This window comes from Macaca nemestrina, chromosome 15 (assembly GCF_043159975.1).
Source record: "Macaca nemestrina isolate mMacNem1 chromosome 15, mMacNem.hap1, whole genome shotgun sequence".
Taxonomy (NCBI): domain Eukaryota; kingdom Metazoa; phylum Chordata; class Mammalia; order Primates; family Cercopithecidae; genus Macaca; species Macaca nemestrina.
In genome coordinates, this window is record NC_092139.1 from 109,022,547 (window position 1) to 109,042,013 (window position 19,467).

A 19,467-nucleotide genomic window follows, 5' to 3' on the forward strand; every position below is an offset into this window, starting at 1 on the left:
AAGATCATAACAGCCAGTAGGTGGCAGAGCTGAGACTTGAACCCAGGCAGTCTGATTCTAGAGTCAGTGCTTTTAACCTCTGCACTGAAGGAGCACATAACTGACATGAGGAGTAAAAGGGTGACCTCAGCCAGGTGCAGTGCCTCATGCCTGTAATCCCAGCACTTCGGGAGGCCGAGGTGGGCAGATCACGAGGTCAAGAGATTGAGACCATCCTGGCCAACATGGTGAAACCCTGTCTCTACTAAAAATATAAAAGTTAGCCAGGTGCCGTGGCGTGTACCTGTAGTCCCAGCTACTCAGGAGGCTGAGGCAGGAGAATCGCTTGAAGCTGGGAGGCGGAGGTTGCAGTGAGCCGTGATCGTGACACTGCACTCCAGCCTGGCGACCGAGTGAGACTCCGTCTCAAAAAAAAAAGTTACGGCCGGGCGCGGTGGCTCAAGCCTGTAATCCCAGCACTTTGGGAGGCCGAGACGGGCGGATCACGAGGTCAGGAGCTCGAGACTATCCTGGCTAACACGGTGAAACCCCGTCTCTACTAAAAAATACAAAAAAAAATTAGCCGGGCGTGGTGGCGGGCGCCTGTAGTCCCAGCTACTCCGGAGGCTGAGGCAGGAGAATGGCGGGAACCCGGGAGGCGGAGCTTGCAGTGAGCCGAGATCCGGCCACTGCACTCCAGCCTGGGCGACAGAGCGAGACTCCGTCTCAAAAAAAAAAAAAAAAAAAGAACACATTTGTGTTATCATGCTTATTGTTTATTATTCTTGTTTCTCTAATTCTGTTTAGTTCACAATTAAGAATCTTTCTTGGCCAGACACAGTGGCTCATACCTGTAATCTCAGCACTGTGGGAGGCCAAGGTGGGAGGATCACTTGAGCTCAGGAGTTTGCAACCAGCCTGAGCAACATAGCAAGACCCCGTTTCTACAAAAAATTTTTTAAAAAATTAGCTGGGCATGACAGCATGCACCTGAGATCTCAGCTACTCAGGAGGCTGAGGTGGGAGGATCGCTTGAGCCCAGGAGGTGGAGGTTGCAGTGAGCTGTGATTGTGCCATTGCACTTCGACCTGAGTTTGGCAAAGCAAGAGCTTGTCTATTAAAAAAAAAAACAAAAAACAGCCTTTCTGTATGACCATAGTCCCCTGATCCATATAGCATTTTAGAATGTCCACAATAGATCCACACCCAGGTCTCACTGGTACTTACTCATGAGGAGGACAAAGCAGCTTTCATCCCCACTACAGGGGATAGAAAGGAACTGGGACCCAGTTAGGGTTAGTAAATGGCCAGGCGAAAGTAACTGAGGGCTCCCGGCTCTGCTTGAGGGAACTCTCTATTTTCCCAATCTTTGTTGGGCAAACACTGACCGAGCCCCTGCTCCATGCTGGGCACTGGGGACCACAGATGACTCCAACCCAGGCCCTGGCCTCCAGGAGCTTGTCAGTGAGGTCGGAGGTAGACACATGCCCAGATGTCAGTGCCTTCCTTGCCCCTTTGTGCCTGGACCCCAGTTTGTAGCCACCTGTTTCTTTGTTCACTGACTGATCTCCCCCTTTGGATTGGAATCTCCATGAGGCCTGGGCCCATCTGCCCTGTTCACTGGGGTATCCTTTGCCCCTCACTCATGCTTGGCACGTAGTGCATGTTCTGTATTACAGCCTGGGAAGGGAAGGAAGGATGGTTGCTGTCCAGTGGTCACTAAGTGTGGTCCAGGCACTGTTGCAAGCTTTCCACGCCCTGGCTCCTTTGGGCCTTACAACCCTGTGCCTCATCTATGTATCCTCACTTGCTGAGGGTTGCAGGACGTTGTTTGGTTTTAGAAACAAGTTGTAGAACTATATAATGTGACCTCATTCCTGTTTAAAAAAAGAGACAGCCAGGCACAGTGGCTCAAGCCTGTAATCCCAACACTTTGGGAGGCCGAGGCAGGTGGATCACTTGAGGTCAGGAGTTCAAGACCAGCCTGGCCAACATGGTGAAACCCCATCTCTACTAAAATACAAAAAAAAAAAAAAAAAATTAACTGGGCATGGTGGCACATGCCTGTAATCCCAGCTACATGGAAGGCTGAGGCAGGAGAATCTCTTGAACCCAGGAGGCAAAGGCTGTAGTGAGCTGAGATCACACCACTGCATTCCAGCCTGGGGGACAGAGCAAGACTCCATCTCAAAAAAACAAAACAAAAAAGAGACAATCCCCAAATCCCCGCAAAACAAAACTAAGCTTTTTTTTTTTTTTTTTTTTTGAGACAGGGTATTGCTCTGTCGTCCAGGCTGGAGTACAGTGGCGCAATCTCAGCTCACTGCAACCACTGCCTCTTGAGTTCAAGTGATTCTCCTGCCTCAACCTCCTGAGTAGCTGGGATTACAGGCATCCACCACCATGCCCAGCTAATTTTTCTATTTTTAGTAGAGACGGGGTTTCACCATGTTGGCCAGGCTGGTCTCGAACTCCTGACCTCAGGTGATCTGCCCACCTCAGCCTCCCAAAGTGCTGGGATTACAGGCGTGAGCCACCGTGCCCGGCCAGAACTCAGCATTCTTTATAGGTCTGCATTCATGCATTCCTAGAAAAGAGCGCTAAGGAAACACATCAGCCCAGCAGAGTGTGATTCCCTCCTGGAAAGACCTGGAGAGAAGGGGGAGACCCAGGGAGCACTTGCTCTCCCTGTAACATTCTTCCCTTCTACAGTGACATTCACTTGCTAAATTTTAGAAATAAAAAGACTATATTAAAATAAAAACAAAATGATTCATTTTCTACCCCCAAATAAAAGGAAAAACAGAAGCATGGGGTGGTGGTCCTGGTGCCACCACTCATTAGCTGTGTGACTTGGACAAGCCAGGGTCACCTCCTGGGGCCTCACTTTCTCATCTGTAACATGGGGTGACCATGACCTCCCCCCGTAGGGCTGCACAGGTGTCCAGGAGCACGGCTTTGTGAGCCCGGGCAGACTGACCCACCACCCTGTGTCTTGTCCTCTGCAGGATGAAAGCGTGACTCAGCTTGGTCAAGAGCTGGCCCAGAAACTGGGGTTGCGAGTTCGCAAGGCATATAAGAGGCCCCAGGTAGGTCGGCTCGGGACCCTGGGAGGGTCGGTGTGGATGTGAGGAGGTCTGAAGCAAGGGACCAGGCACCGTGGAGAAGGTGGGTGAGGGTGGCCAGGGCCAGGTTAGGACAGAGGGGAGCGACAGCAGGTGATCTTCCTTGTCTGTTGGCTGAAAGCCCCGGAACCTTTCAGAAAAGGAGATAGCGGCCACCGCTTCTAGCTCACCTTAGACTCCAGCTGTTGAAAACCACTCCCTCCCTGCGCTGGCTGACTTTAATCACCTGGAGGTGGCCTGAGTTGACACTGGCGTCCTTCAGCATTATGTTCTAAAATAACCCCCATATGGTGCAAATTTGAAGTGTCGGTATCCGTTTGGCTGGTTCAGATCCACACGGATTCATCTGGCACCTGCCAAGGGCCAGGAGGCTGCACATGGGAAAGCTCGTGACTCGAGTCTCTGCTGTGACCTTGAGCAAGTTAGTTCATCTCTTTCCACCTTGGTTTCCTCATCCGGAGGATGGAGATAATTTATGCCCACCCCAGAGGGCTCATGGGAGGATTAAAAAGAGAGAATGGATGGGCCGGGTGCGGTGCCTCACGCCTGTAATCCCAGCACTTTGGGAGGTCGAGACGGGCAGATCACCTGAGGTCAGGAGTTCCGAGACCAGCCTGATCAATATGGAGAAACCCCATCTCTACTAAAAATACAAAAATTAACCAGGTGTGGTGGCGCATGCCTGTAATCCCAGCTACCCAGGAGGCTGAGGCAGGAGAATCACTTGAACCTGGGAGGCAGAGGTTGCAGTGAGCTGAGATCGCGCCATTGCACTCCAGCCTGGGCAACAAGAGTGAAACTTCGTCTCAAAAAAAAAAACAGAGAGAGAACGGGCCGGGCGCAGTGGTTCATGCCTATAATCATAGTACTTTGGGAGGCTGAGGTAGGCAGTTTGCTTGAGCTCAGGAGTTCAAGACCAACCTGGGCAACATGGCAAAACCGTATCTCTCCAAAAAGTACAAAAATTAGCCTGGTGTGGTAGTGCGCGCCTGTAGTCTCAGCTACTTGGGAGACTGAGGTGGGAGGATCACATGAACCCCAGAGGTCAAGGCTGCAGGGAGCCGAGATCACACCCCTGCACTCCAGCCTATGGGACAAAGTGAGATTCTGTCTCAGAAAAATATTTTAAAAATTAACAAATAAATAAAAAGACAGAATGTTGGAGACGGTGTCTAGCATGGTGCGTGACACACAGCAGAGGTGTGCAGGGAGATCCTCTGCCCAGGTCAAGGTTGGAGGAAGAAAACCCCAGAATCTGACCCAGAGAGACAGAGCAGGTGATTTCCGGCAGGCCTGGGGACAGGGACTCTCAGGGGACACTGCAGACCCCAGCTGCCTGTGTCAGGGCTTCTTTCCTGCCCCGGCTAAGGGGACCTTGAGCATCTTTTCAGAATCTTTACCTCTGCCCACCTCTCTCCAATCTCTGGCAGGAATTGGAAACCTTTTCTCTGCTCAGTAATGGCACTGCGGCTGGCGTGGCAGACCAGGTAGGATTGGGGCTGAGCCAACCTGTCTTGATTTATCCATTACAAGAGGTTTGGATTCACTCTCTCTGGGTATAAATGACCTCAGGCAGCAGGTCCAGGGGCCTCCGCCTCCCCAGGAGGTGCCTCCCATGACCACGGGGGCAGGGTGTGGGGACAGGCCATGGCTGCTGTTGGCAGGAAGGGGTCATTGCCGGGGAGCCACTGGGGGCAGCCTTACTCATGGACCCTGGCCAGGACACAGTCTGGGCACCTGGTCCCACGTGCCTTCCTTCTGCCTCCCGCCCCACATTTCCTGCTGTGTTGCTTTTTTTCTCACCAGCCTTTCTGCAGGTTCAGTCCCCTGGGCCTCGAATGTCTTCCTCTTCCCCACCCTGCCTTTCTCTAGCTCTTTGCTTTTCAAAGCCCAGCTCAAGGGCATGCCCCTGCTGACACCCATCCTGCTCTCCCTGGCTCGGTGACTCTGCTGGGGAGGGGCAGCTGAGACTGAGGATTCTGACAAGGAAGAGCCCAACTGGGCCCTGCAGCCTTGGGCAGGTCCTTCAGAGTCCACGTTCTGAAATGCGGACCATCCCTCAACAGAAACAAGGGAGGAAAGTGCTTGATCACCCGGCACATGGGACCCAGCAGGAAATGAAGTGGGCAGTCACGGCGGAGAGCTGCTGTGCTGTCCCGAGCTAGGGACTCCTCCTAAGGGCCAAGACACTTGTGCGCCCCCGTCAGGCCTGGCTCATCCCGGGAGGTGGGGCAGGGCCTGGCACATGACTAAGACCCCTGCCCCCCACTCACCACACAGGAGCTGCTCAGGTAGACTTCGAGGCTTTCTGGAAAGTGAGGGATGGGCTATAAGAGCACTGATGGAACCCGAGGTCCTGCCACCTTGTACGTTAAGGGAAACTGAGGCACAGAGTGGGGCGGGGACAGGGCCAGTGTCACACAGCGAGGTAGCAGCAGGCCTCCCTCCTCCAGCGCTTTGCAGCACTTTCTTTCATTCATTCCACAAGGAGGCCCACAAAACACTCTTGGCCCTGGGCCTGAGAGAGCTGCGTCCTTGCCCTCAGGGGCCTCCCAGCCTGCAAAGGAGGCAGGTGATGATCTGCCTTTGTAGCACTCACGGTATGTGTGCCAGGCACGGTGGCTCATGCCTGTAATCCCAGCACTTTGGGAGGCTGAGGTGGGTGATCAGTTAATTTCGGGAGTTAAAGACCAGCCTGGCCAATATGGTGAAACCCTATCTCAACTAAAAATACAAAAATTAGCCGGGCGTGGTGGCGTGCACCTGTAGTTCCAGCTACTTGGGAGGATGAGGCAGGAGAATCACTTGAACCCAGGAGGCTCAGTTTGCAGTAAGCCGAGATCACGCCATTACACTCCAGCCTGAGAGACGGAACAAGACTCCATCTCAAAAACAAAAGAAATTATTAGGCCTGGCACATACCAGGTGCTCCAAAGAGGAAACACTAAATGAATGAGAAGTGATTTGTCTAAGTTTACCCAGTATGGGCCAAGCACTGAGCTTGGAGTTGGGTACGTGATGAACAAAACAAATCTGTTCCCTGCCTTCAAAGAGCTCACAGTCCAGGATGGACATTAGGACATTAGCCAGATCATTTCTGGTTACAAACCGTGATGAAGACTCTGAAGGCAGAGTGTGGGGAGACCTGAGCCATTGCAACTGGGAGGCCTGATTTAGACAGGATTTCGTGACATTTAAGCTGAGACCGGAAGGTTGAAGAGTTAGGGGCAGGTGTGCAGGTGAAACAGCATTCCAGACCGGGGGAAGGTGTTTACAAAGACCCTGAGGCCTGGAGGAGCTCAGAGTGTGGGAGGAACCAACGCCAAGGCAGGCAGCCCCCTGGGGGTCCTGGAACAGGAGATATAAGCCAGACCGCTTGGCCCCTGGTGAGAAGCTCAGTCTTAGCATTGGGAAGGCATTGAAGGGAGGCAGCATTAATTCTATTCATTGATTCAGAAGGTGTTTATTGAGTACTGCTTTGTACCCAGTGTCAGTTCAGACACTGGGAATAGAGCACTGAGGTAGCTTCTCATCACAGCAAGCGGAGCTGGGGCTGGGCAGGCACAGCAGATGCTCAAAAGATATTTGTTGAATGACTGATGACTGTGGCCAGGGGGCCACAGCAAATATGGGCTGAATGCCCAGCTCTCCAGGGCCAGGCCTCAAAGCCCTGCTCAGTCTGCAGCCAGATGACCACAGATGGCGCCATACCTGGCACCAGGCACTCCCAGTCCCAGCCAGGCCGTTCACCCATCCCTGCAATCTTTCTGGGCTCCTCCTGCACGTTCATAGAGGTCAGGTGGGGCATGGTTCGGGAGGGCTCTAAGAAGCCCAGAGTGGAGAGGACCAGTTCAGACCCTGCCTCATGAACTCAGTTTGCCCAACATGGTACACACATGTGCACGTGCACACACGGAGTGGCCCTAGGACACATGAGGGCAAGGTGGTGTCCCAGCCAGAGCCCCTGGCCTTCTGTCAGTTGTGCACAGACACAGGTAAATGCAGGCTGCAGGGGTCCTTGTAGGTTCTCCACCATGAGCACCGTATTCGTTCAGCCAGCTGAACGAATTCGTTCAACCAGCTGGTCATTCCACATGTGCACCTGGAAGTGGGGATGGTCCAGGCTATGCCCTCAGGGAGCTGCTTATGACCTAGGAGCCAGGCAGAGGCCCTACAAGACAGAGTCTGTGCAAGAGCTGCCTCTGGCAGTGTGAGGAGCAAGATGCAAGGAGGGCTGTGAGTTCCAGGAACAGAGAGCCCAAGGCAGCCTTGGTGGGAGAGGGCTTCAGCGAGCCAGGGAAGCAAGACTAAGAGGAAGGGAGAGCTGGAGAGGGGGGAAACGGCACTCACGACCAGGGACACAGCCTGCGCAAAGGCTAAGCAGCAGGAGAGACAGACACCCCAGACCACAAGACCAGTTCCTCCCATGGGGCTCAGAATAGCCTGGGCTCTGCAGTGGGACGTGCTTTGGCTCAGATCCTGAGCCTGCTCCTTATCTACGCAGACCACTCCACCTCTCAGAGCCTTAGCTTCCTTCTCTTTCACAGGGGTCCAGTACCTGCCATTTTTGTGGAGGTTGTAGAATTACAATGGGTCAGTGTGAAAGCTCCCAGCAGGGCGTCTGCAGGAGAGATAGAGCTCCATAGACCTTTGTTGCTAAACGGATGTCACCAGAAGGAGTGCCATGCAGAAGGGCAGGAAGAGTGAGCCTGGCAGGCTGAGTTGATGGCATGGGCAGGAGGGCTGAGAAGGTGACTTTGTCCTGTATGGCCTGGGAGCCATGGGCAGGACCTAGCAGGGAGAATCACCGCTTTCCCTAGAGATGTTCATCTGGTACCTCTCTTTTCCCTCAAAGATTTTATGTGCCGGGCGCGGTGGCTCACGCCTGTAATCCCAGCACTTTGGGAGGCTGAGGCAGACGGATCACAAGGCCAGGAGATCGAGACCATCCTGGCTCACACAATGAAACCTCGTCTCTACTAAAAATACAAAAGAAAATTAGGCCGGGCGCGGTGGCTCAAGCCTGTAATCCCAGCACTTTGGGAGGCCGAGATGGGCGGATCACGAGGTCAGGAGTTCGAGACCATCCTGGCTAACACGGTGAAACCCCGTCTCTACTAAAAAATACAAAAAACTAGCCGGGCGAGGTGGCAGGCGCCTGTAGTCCCGGCTACTCGGGAGGCTGAGGCAGGAGAATGGCGTAAAAACCCGGGAGGCAGAGCTTGCAGTGAGCTGAGATCCGGCCACTGCACTCCAGCCTGGGCGACACAGCGAGACTCCGTCTCAAAAAAAAAAAAAAAAATTAGCCGGGCGTGCTGGCGGGCACCTGTAGTCCCAGCTGCTCGGGAGGCTGAGGCAGGAGAATGGTACTAACCCGGGAGGCGGAGTGTTCTGTGAGCCGAGATCGCGCCACTGCACTCCAGCCTGGGTGACAGAGCGAGACTCCGTCTCAAAAAAACAAAAAACAAAAAAACTTTATGTACTTACCATGAGGATAGCAGCTCTGTGATCCAGCATGGCGGCCTTGGTTTGGCAGCCAATCTGTGGTGAGCAAACACTCCAGAGACTGAAGTGCACACATTTGCCATGTGCTCCATGGCAGGCTCAGGTGTGGGAAGGAGGTGCAGGGTGTTGGTGCAGGTGTGGGTGGGGGAGTGTACAATTCCAGGGGACAGACTCAGGGCAGGCTCTTGGATCAGACAGCCCTGCTCTGATCTGTGCATGGCAACTTTCTGGGCTGACATTTCCATGCCATGGGATGCTACCTCGCAGGGCGCCTGGACCGAGGGCTAAACCCCACAGTGGGTGTGAGATGCTGGCCTGGGCTGGCGTGAGGCAGGATGCCCGATGAAGCTAGCTCCTGGTCCTGTGGCTGCTGGTCCTGGGAAAAGAAGGCTAGTGATGGAGTCTGGTCCTCCATCTGGCCCTCTATGGGGACACAGAGAGGGCGGGGCCCCCCAGGGCCTCACCAGGGAAGCAGGACTTCAGCTGGACTGTGAAGGACTCAGAGAAAAAGGGGAGGTTGTCAGGACAGGAAAGGATGCACCACGGCCTGAATTTCGGAGCGTGGGAGCTGGTGAATAAAACACCAGCTCAGGCCGGTTTCCTGATAGCTGGGACTCAGGAACTTATGCTGTGCATCTAATAAACACAGGCCAGGCATGGTGGCTCACATCTATAATCTCAGCACATTGGGAGGCCGAGGCGGGTGGATCATTTGAAGTCAGGAGTTTGAGATCAACCTGGCCAACATGTTGAAACCCTGTCTCTACTAAAAAATTCAAAAATTGGCTGGGCGCGGTGGCTCAAGCCTGTAATCCCAGCACTTTGGGAGGCCGAGATGGGCGGATCACGAGGTCAGGAGATCGAGACCATCCTGGCTAACACGTTGAAACCCCGTCTCTACTAAAAAAAGAAATACAAAAAACTAGCCGGGCGACGTGGTGGGCGCCTGTAGTCCCAGCTACTCCAGAGGCTGAGGTAGGAGAATGGTGTAAGCTCGGGAGGCGGAGCTTGCAGTGAGCTGAGATCCGGCCACTGCACTCCAGCCTGGGCAACAGAGCCAGACTCTGTCTCAAAAAAAAAAAAAAAAATTTAAAAATTGGCTGGGTGCAGTGGCTCACGCCTGTAATCCCAGCACTCTGGGAGGCCGAGGCAGGTGGATCACGAGATCAGGAGATTGAGACCATCCTGGCTAACACGGTGAAACCCCATCTCTAGTAAAAAATACAAAAAATTAGCCAGGCATGGTGGTGGGTGCCTGTAGTCCCAGCTACTCAGGAGGCTGAGGCAGGAGAATGGCATGAACCCGGGAGGCGGAGCTTGCAGTGAGCCGAGATCGCGCCACTGTATTCCAACCTGGGCGACACAGCGAGACTCTGTCTCAAAAAAAAAAAAGTTCAAAAATTAGCTGGGCGTGGTGGCATGTGCCTGTAATCCCAGCTACTTGGGAGGCCGAGACTAGAGAATCACATGAATGTCGGAGGCGGAAGTTGTAGTGAGCTGAGATCACACCATTGCACTCCAGCCTGGGTGACTGAGCAAGACTCCATCTCCAAAAAAAAAAAAAAAACAAACCTTGGGGCCGGGCGCGATGGCTCAAGCCTGTAATCCCAGCACTTTGGGAGGCCGAGACGGGCGGATCACGAGGTCAGGAGATCGAGACCATCCTGGCTAACACAGTGAAACCCCGTCTCTACTAAAAAAATACAAAAAACTAGCCGGGCGAGGTGGCGGGCGCCTGTAGTCCCAGCTACTTGGGAGGCTGAGGCAGGAGAATGGCGTAAACCCAGGAGGCGGAGCTTGCAGTGAGCTGAGATCCGGCCACTGCACTCCAGCCTGGGCGACAGAGCAAGACTCTGTCTCAACAACAACAACAAAAAAACGTTGGGTGTGGTGGCTCACTCCTGTAATCCCAGCACTTTGGGAGGCCAAGGCAGGCGGATTGCCTGAGCTCAGGAGTTTGAAACCAGCTTGAACAACATGGCGAAACCTCATCTCTACTAAAAATACAAAAGGCTGGGTGCGGCGGCTCACGCCTGTAATCCCAGCACTTTGGGAGGCTGAGGCAGATGGATCACCTAAGGTAGGGAGTTCGAGACCAGCCTGACAAACATGGAGAAACCCCGTCTCTACTAAAAATACAAAAATTAGCCAGGCGTGGTGTTACATGCCTGTAATCCCAGCTGCTCAGGAGGCTGAGGCAGGAGATTTGCTTGAACCCAGGAGGCGGAGGTTTCGGTGAGCCAAGATCGCACCATTGCACTCCAGCCTGGCCAACAAGAGCAAAACTCCATCTCAAAATAAATAAATAAATAAAAATACAAAACAAAAATGCAAAAAATTAGTTAGTCAGGTGTGGTGACGGGCTCCTGTAATTCCAGCTACTCGGGAGGCTGAGGCAGGAGAATTGCTTAAACCCGGGGGGTAGAGGTTGCAGTGAGCCAAGATCGTGCCACTGCACTCCAACCTGGGCAACAGAGCGAGACTCTGTCTCAAAACAAACAAATAAAAAAAACACTTACAAAGCACTTCCTGTGTGCCAGGCCCTGTTCTAAGCTTTTCACACATAGCAGGTCATTTCATCCTGATAGCTTTCCCCAGCAGTGAGTGAAGCAGGCCCAGAGTGGATGGGGAACTTTGCCTAGGCTGTCCAGCCTGCTCAGGCCCAGCTTCCCTCCAGCAGGAAGGCAGTGGGATCCCACCTGGGCTGCATCCCCTTCTCTGCTTCCTGGGGGACCTGGGGCTACCATGGGAGACGAGAGCCTGGGGACCCAGGGAGAGGGCACTTTTGTCTTTGAACTGCAAGCCATCTGTGGTGCTGCATGGGGGGGCTTGGTATGACCCTTGCCGCCTTCACCAGGGCGAGGACCCCACCCCGTGGCAGGTGGAAGCCAAGACTCAAAGGTTCCCTCCCTGCCCTTCACCACCCCTCCCTAGAGGGGTAGCTGTGGCACTCCACTGATCCCATGCCCCCACCTCCTGGCCCATCCAGCCCCTTGCTGGGCACCACAGGGGTGAGGACCCAGCACGTGTGAGGGCTGTTTTTTTTTTTTTTTTGAGATGGAGTTTCGCTCTTGTTGCCCAGGCTGGAGTGCAATGGCACGATCTTGGCTCACCACAACCTCTGCCTCCCGGGTTCAAGTGATTCTCCTGCCTCAGCCTCCCTAGTAGCTGGGATTACAGGCATGTGCCACCACGCCCGGCTAATTTTGTATTTTTAGTAGAGACGGGGTTTCTCCATATTGGTCAGGCTGGTCTTAAACTCCCGACCTCAGGTGATCTGCCCGCCTCAGCCTCCCAAAGTGCTGGGATTACAGACATGAGCCACCACGCCCTGCCTTTTTTTTTTTTTTTTTTTTTTTTTTTTTTTTGAGGCGGAGTTGCCCAGGCTGGAGTATAGTGGCATGATCTCAGCTCACTGCAACCTCCGCCTCCTGGGTTCAAACCATTCTCCTGCCTCAGCCTCCCAAGTAGCTGGGGTTACAGGCTCCTGCCACCATGCCCGACTACTTTTTGTATTTTTAGTAGAGATAAAGTTTCACCATGTTGGCCACGCTGGTCTCAAATTTCTGACCTCAGGTGATCCGCCCACCTCGGCCTCCCAAAGTGCTGGGATTACAGGCATGAACCACCGCGCCCAGCTGCATGTGAGGGCTTTAATCTCCCCTGGCACTCTAAGTGCTCCTGGGTGCTGCGTCAACAGCGTAGTCATGTGGGGAGGGGCTGGTCCTGGGTGCCGGGATCGGGGCCTTCCCAGCCACAGAGCCATTGTGGCCCTCTCCCCACAGGGAACTTCTAATGGATTGGGGTCCATAGATGACATCGAAACAGGTAATGTCCCTGATATGAGGGAACAAGTGGAAATTGAGGCCCCAGGTTGGGGGGCACTCAGCCCCCCACCCCTGATGTCCCCTAGAGGTCAGGGGAGTCAAGTCCTCTCCCTATCCCAGCCCTGTAGACGAGAGGGCCTTTGAGGGGTTCCCCACCCTGATACTCCCTGAGGCATGGGAGAAAACAGTGGGTTGAGAGCCACAGACCTGCTCAGGGAGGGGAGGGCATCTCTAGCCTGGCAGAGGGGGGCGCTGCCTCTTAGCTGGGTGCAACAGTTCCATGGCCTTCACTCCAGGCTGCCTGCACATCCCCGCCTCTTCCAAAGCCCTTTCCCCTCCTCTTCCTCATTGGCTTCCAGAAAAGGTTGCCTTTTTAAGAGTGTCCCCTGGAGAGGGCGTTGCTTACCCCAGAGGAAGTAGGCAGCAATAGTGGACATTCAGGCATTGAGCCTGGGCCAAGGGTTGACATCATAGGACTGAGGGCCCCTCCCAGCTCTGGGGCTGTGGCCTTCCTTGACCACCCCCTGAGCATCTGCCAGTGGGATCAGCCGATGGGGAAGGCAGGGCTCCTGGGAAGAGCTGAAGGAAGAAGGGAAGGTATTGGGTGAGCGTCGTGGGGCCCAGGATGCCTCCTCCACCCCCACCAAGCAGTGCTCCCCTTCATCTCTTGCCTACCCCACCGCAGACTGCTATGTGGACCCTCGAGCCTCCCCAGCCCTCCTCCCCTCCACGCCCACGCTGCCCCTATTCCCTCATGTTCTGGACCTGCTGGCCCCGCTGGACAGCAGCAGGACCCTCCCCAGCACCGACAGCCTGGATGACTTCTCAGATGGGGACGTCTTTGGCCCAGAGCTGGACACCCTCCTGGACTCGCTGGTGAGCCACACCGCCCTCCTTGTGCTCCCCTGAGTCCCTCTCCCCACTGTGTCTCCACTGTCCCAGGGGTGGAGGGAAGGTCCCCATGCTCATGTCATGTGTCTCAGGAGGAGGCCTCAGTAGGGACAGAAATGAAGCTGCAGACTGGGCACGGTGGCTCATGCCTGTAATCCCAGCACCTTGGGAGGCCAAGACAGGCGGATCACTTCAGGTCAGGAATTTGAGACCAGCCTGGCCAACATGGTGAAACCCCGTCTCCACTAAAAATACAAAAATTAGCCGGGCATGGTGGCGCATGCCTCTGGTCTCAGCTCCTCAGGAGGCTGAGGCCGGAGAATCGCTTGAACCCGGGAGGCGGAGGTTGCAGTGAGCCAAGATCACGCCACTGCACTCCAGTCTGTGCAATGGAGCAAGACTCCGTCTCAAAAAAAAAAAAGAAAAAAAATGAAGCTCCAGAATGTCTGGCCAGAAGGGACCATAGTGAGCACTGCTCCCCCGTGGGACAGGCTGAAGCCAGGGGACAGGGTGCAGGTCTCCTTGCTTCCCCAAGTGCCTGATGCTGCCCAGGCCTGGGCAGTCCTGTTTTCCTCTGACCCCTCCCTCTGTCCCTGCCTCGTAGTCTCTGGTCCAGGGTGGCCTGTCTGGCAGCGGCGTGCCTAGTGAGTTGCCCCAGCTGATACCCGTGTTCCCCGGCGGGACCCCACTGCTACCACCTGTGGTGGGTGGCTCCATCCCTGTCTCCAGCCCACTGCCCCCTGCCTCCTTCGGCTTGGTCATGGACCCCTCCAAGAAGCTGGCCGCCTCTGTGCTGGATGCCCTCGATCCCCCGGGCCCCACGCTAGACCCTCTGGACCTGCTGCCGTACTCGGAGACCCGACTGGATGCGCTGGACAGCTTTGGGTCGACACGAGGCTCCCTGGACAAACCTGACTGCTTCGTGGGTAAGGCCATAGGCGGGCACGCCCAGCCTCCCTGCACAGACTGCACAGTGCTGTGGTCTCTGGTCCCTGGAGAGTGGAGCTGAGTTGCAGATCTGTTTGTCCCCATTACCCCTTAGCAATCCCGGGCCATGTCTCTGGCTGCTGTCTCTGCAGTGCTCAGCACAGTGTGGGGCTGGGCCTGAGGGGCGGGTGTCTTCTTCAAGATCAAGCAGAGGAGAGCTACGACAGTCCAGGCCTCTAGACTCCCAGTCTGGTGCTCCCTGCCCAGCCTCCCAGGACCCTGGGTCACCAGGCTGGTGAGATCCCATGGGATGATCCTGAGGCTGGGGGCGGGGCACAAGGTCATGGCCTCCCACAGCACCATTCTGGGCTGGGTGCCAGGGACCCAGGGAGGAAGCCGGGTTGTCTGGGCCCTGGTGGGGCTAGCTTTCGGCAGTCGGACACAGCCCAGGGCACTCGACTGAGAGGACTTAACGGGACAGTGGGGGCATGGAGGGGATTCGCTCAGCCTCAGGGCCAAAGGAGGCTTCCTGGAGGAAGTGATCTTGAAGGAAAAGCTCTTGAAGGCGGGGTCTTGAAGGAAAAGTTCAAGTTCTCTGCCTGCCAGGCAGAGGAAGCAGGGGCACTATCCTGGCACAGCATGGCGCGGGGCTGGCTGAGAAGCAGAGCAGCTGGGGTGGGGGCCTTGGTCTCCAAGGACCTGGGAGCAAGCTAAGGAACTTGGGCTTTCTCCTAGGGGCAGCAGGAAGCCCTGGCCAGTTTAAGCAAGGAGTGGACACACGGGCTGGGAGGCGTCTTTGCCCCAGGGTAGTGGAGAGGAGAGGATAGAGTCAGAGGTTCAGCGGGAGTGGGAGAGGACGTGTGGCCTGGAGGCTTCTCTGAGTTAGCGACACATAAGGGGAAGCCCTAGGAAGGCCCCTCACGCCTCAGAGCCAGAGCCACTGACCCTATGTCTTCTCCCTGCCCAGAGGAGACCAACTCACAGGACCACCGTCCCCCTAGCGGTGCTCAGAAACCAGCCCCCTCGGTGAGTGACTGGAGTGGGGATCCAGGCCTCTCATTCCCTGCTGGGGGTTGTGGGTTCTAGAGTCGGGGAATGAGCCGTCTGCACAGGGTAAGGTGCTGCATTCCCCATGGCGGGGCACCCCCACAGTGGATGGATCAAAGATGGTTACCTCGTGTCCTTCCTCACCAAGCCATGTGCTGGGCAGGCACACAGAGGGCACCATTGCCCTTGTCTGGTGGAAGAATTCAAGTCTCAGAGGGTGAAGTGACTTCCCCAGGGTTAGTAGCATCCCTGGTCTCCAGACTCAGCCAGGTCCTGAGTTTAAAAGAGCATCTCGCCTGGGCGTGGTGGCTCACGCCTGTAATCCTAGCACTTTGGGAGGCTGAGACGGGCAGATCACAAGGTCAGGAGATAGAGACCATCCTGGCTAATACAAAAAATACAAAAAATTAGCTGGGCGTGGTGGTGCGCACCTGTAGTCCCAGCTACTTGGGAGGCTAAGGTGGGAGAATGGTGTGAACCCAGGAGGCAGAGCTTGCAGTGAACCAAGAATGCACCACTGCATTCCAGCCTGGGCGACAGAACAAGACTCCATCTCAAAAAATAAAATAAATAAATAAATAAACAAATAAATAAATAAATAAAAGAGCATCTGATGAAGGGCTGGGCGTGGTGGCTCACGCCTATAATCCCAGCACTTTGGGAGGCCGAAGCGGGCGGATCACGAGGTCAGGAGTTCGAGACCAGTCTGGCCAATATTGTGAAACCCCGTCTCTATTAAAAATATAAAAATTAACTGGGTGTGGTGGTGGACACCTGTAATCCCAGCTACTCAGGAGGCTGAGGCAGGAAAATTGCTTGAACCTGGGAGGTAGAGGTTGCAGTGAGCCGAGAGCATGCCATTGCACTCCAGCCTGGGCAACAAGAGCAAAACTCCATCTCAAAAAAAAAAAAAGGGCATTTGATGAGGATGCTGCACTCTGACCTACACTAGCTGTGTGGTCCTGGTGAAGTTCCCTAACCTCTCTGAGTCTTGCCTTCCTCCCCATCTGCTGATGACTTGGGGGATTGGCGGAGGGCATGAGCACAGGCTGCAATCACGGCCCCTCCCATTTCTATGCTTTCACATTCAGCTTGCCTTCAAAGAAAGGCTCAGAGCCAAGACCCAGGTCACCCACTAGCCTGGGGGCTTCCCAAGGCGGTCCTGATATTCTAGACTCTTGGACCACATTACAAAGCGCTCTCCTGGCTGGGAGGGTGGAGCAAGAGGAGGGGTCCTGGGTGGTGGTTTTGCTCTTGGGTAGGAGGGGGGTCATAGGGCACTCCCCCCTTCTGGTGCCCAGGCTGGCCCTAGTGGCCTCAGCCATCATCCAGTGCCCACAGTGGCCTCCTTCCTCCTGTCACAGCCAGAGCCCTGCATGCCCAACACTGCCTTGCTCATCAAGAACCCCTTGGCTGCCACCCACGAGTTCAAGCAGGCCTGCCAGCTCTGCTACCCCAAGACAGGTAACATTTCACCTGCAGACTCCACCCCTCTGCCCAGAGAACTGGGAATCTCAGGAACATGGGATCCCAGATCAAAAGAATCCCAGTGTCTCAGTTGGAGATAAGTGCCAGAAAACAGAAGGCCCTCTGGGGCAAAAAAAGGAAAGGGGCAGGAGTTTGGGGTCTGTCCCTGCCAGGCACTGTCTTCACAGTTCTTGCTAGAGAAACACTAACATGGTCAGACTCACTAGAGAGTGAGGGCGGTGGTAGAAAGGGGATGGGCAGGCCGGGCATGGTGGCTCACATCTGTAATCCCAGCACTTTGTGAGGCCGAGGTAGGCGGATCACTTGAGGTCAGGAGTTTGAGATCAGCCTGGCCACCATGGCGAAACCCTGTCTCTACTGAGAATACAAAAAGTAGCCAGGCTTGATGGTGCTCGCCTATAGTCCCAGCTACTCGGGAGGCTGAGGCAGAAGAATTGCTCAAACGCGGAAGGTGGAGGTTGCAGTGAGCTGAGATCACACTACTGCACTCCAGCCTGCGTAACTGAGCGAGACTCTGTCTCAAAAAAAAGGGGGGGTGTGTCAAGAATGGGCTCCTTGGAGGGCTTTACTCCAGCATGGCCCCCCGGTCTCCAGGGAGCAAGTAGCCAGGAAGGGTGTGCTGGGAGCTGGTGGGAGGCCCTCAGGGGAGGTAGATATATAAGGAGGGGGCCAATACCTACCAATCGCATGGGCTTGCCAGCCATCACCCTTCAATTCTGCTTCCGGAATTACCATGTGTGTCCACCCTGCCCATAGGCCCCCGGGCTGGCGACTACACCTACCGTGAGGGCCTTGAGCACAAGTGCAAGCGGGACATCCTGCTCGGCCGGCTCCGGAGCGCAGAGGACCAGACCTGGAAGCGGATCCGGCCTCGGCCCACCAAGACCAGCTTTGTGGGCTCCTACTACCTGTGCAAAGGTGGGTGGGCTGCAGCGGGGCCGGCAGCACAGCTGGGGCTCAGCCCCTCCACCCCCAGCCGCCTCTCTGCTCCCCATCACCGGTACATAGAACCGGGGTGGGCCTCACAGCCGCATGGGAGGAGAACGCTGGGGCCTAGGCTCCTGGGACCCATGCGGGAGGAATTCTGCATCACAATGAGCGTCTCTTGCCCTGAGCAGCTTCCAGAGGCAGGCGGGACACATTTGGGACATTTGGCCGGACCCGGAGCCCCTCACTGGCCTGTGCTCTGGAGTGGCAGGGGCCTACATGACTCACAGGGAGCTGGCTTCTCTTACCACTGTAGGGCCCTGAGGGGCTGTGGGGCGGTGTGCCCAGCAGCCACAGGAAGCATTTAGGACTGGCGCATGGTAAGGGCTCCGTCCACCTGAGCTCTCTGTCGCTCTTCTGTTGTCACTGTCCTCATTTCTGGCTCACATCAGCCTGGTTGGTATTTAATGGACATCCATCATGTCCCTGACTTGCTTCTTTCTGGTCCCAGCCAAGCGCCTTGGTCCCGCTGTACGGCAATGTGTGAATAGCCCCGAATCGTTAAGCTCTTCCCAGTGTAGCCCTTTCATTCCGTCAGCTTGCAGCCTCACAGCTCTGGAGGAGGAAACGGAGGCTTTGAGAGCGCACCCACGGCTCTGCCTCTCCCCCGACCTGGCCCCTAGCTGTGGCCTGCCCAGGCCTCCTAAACTTGCTCCTCGTCCTCCCAGCAGCCGGGTTGGTCTAAGGACATGTCACTCTTGGGTTGAAGCCTCCATCAGCCACTGCCCGTTGCCAGTGGGATGAAGTCCAAATTCTGCAACAAGGCCTACACGTGCCCGCATCCACCCCCTCACCCCTCTGCTCTAACCATTCCCCAAACGCACTGACCCTCCCTGATTCCGTCACACACGCTGCGCCCTTTGAGCCTGGTCGTCCTCTGCTCCTCCTCCAAGCACCGCCTGAATCTTGGGAAGCCCTTCTCTGCGGTGCTTCCCCGTGTAATTACCCCCACTCCCACCCAGGGATCTGCCCCACTCCTCCAGGTCTGTGGCCTGTTTGTCCTGTACGCCAAGAGCCTGGCAGAGGGATGAGACAAGGCAGACTTAGAGTGGGAGGAGGAGAAAGAAAAACAGGTCCCACCCCCAGGAAATGGCAGATCTCCAGGTTCTGAGCCACCTTTCCTCTCTCCAGATGGCCCAGCCCCCGGAAATTTTGTTTTGTTTTGTTTTTGTTTTATGAGACAGGGTCTTGCTCTGTTGCTCCGGCTAAAGTGAGTGGTGCTATTATACCTCACTGCAGCTTCAACTTCCTAGGCTTAAGTCTCTTCTCACCTCAACCTCCTGAGTCGCTGAGACTGCAGGCACATGCCACCACACCCAGCTTATTCTTTAATTTTTAATTTTTTTGTAGAGATGGGATCTTTGGCCGGGTGCGGTGGCTCAAGCCTGTAATCCCAGCACTTTGGGAGGCCGAGACGGGCAGATCACGAGGTCAGGAGATCGAGACCATCCTGGCTAACATGGTGAAACCCAATCTCTACTAAAAAATACAAAAAACTAGCCGGGCGAGGTGGCGGGTGCCTGTAGTCCCAGCTACTTGGGAGGCTGAGGCAGGAGAATGGCGTAAACCCGGGAGGTGGAGCTTGCAGTGAGCTGAGATCCGGCCACCGCACTCCAGCCTGGGCGACAGAGCGAGACTCCGTCTCAAAAAAAAAAAAAAAAAAAAAGAGATGGGGTCTTAATTTGTTGCCT

General features: G+C 55.3%; 1 protein-coding gene across 2 annotated transcripts in view; it reads left to right on the top strand.

Moving 5' to 3' along the window:
* The window catches only part of LOC105464547 (zinc finger CCCH-type containing 7B), a 60,749-nt gene that overhangs the window by 26,322 nt on the left and 14,960 nt on the right, over positions 1–19,467 (top strand). Inside the window, exons 6-13 of one of the 2 annotated variants that reach the window (XM_071080646.1) lie at positions 2,988–3,068; positions 4,535–4,591; positions 12,395–12,437; positions 13,122–13,312; positions 13,932–14,265; positions 15,222–15,280; positions 16,666–16,765; positions 17,546–17,707. In XM_071080646.1, the coding sequence (XP_070936747.1) occupies positions 2,988–3,068; positions 4,535–4,591; positions 12,395–12,437; positions 13,122–13,312; positions 13,932–14,265; positions 15,222–15,280; positions 16,666–16,765; positions 17,546–17,707 (1,027 nt within the window). The remainder of the gene's footprint in view (positions 1–2,987; positions 3,069–4,534; positions 4,592–12,394; positions 12,438–13,121; positions 13,313–13,931; positions 14,266–15,221; positions 15,281–16,665; positions 16,766–17,545; positions 17,708–19,467) is intronic. The other variant, XM_071080647.1, reaches the window with a different exon arrangement.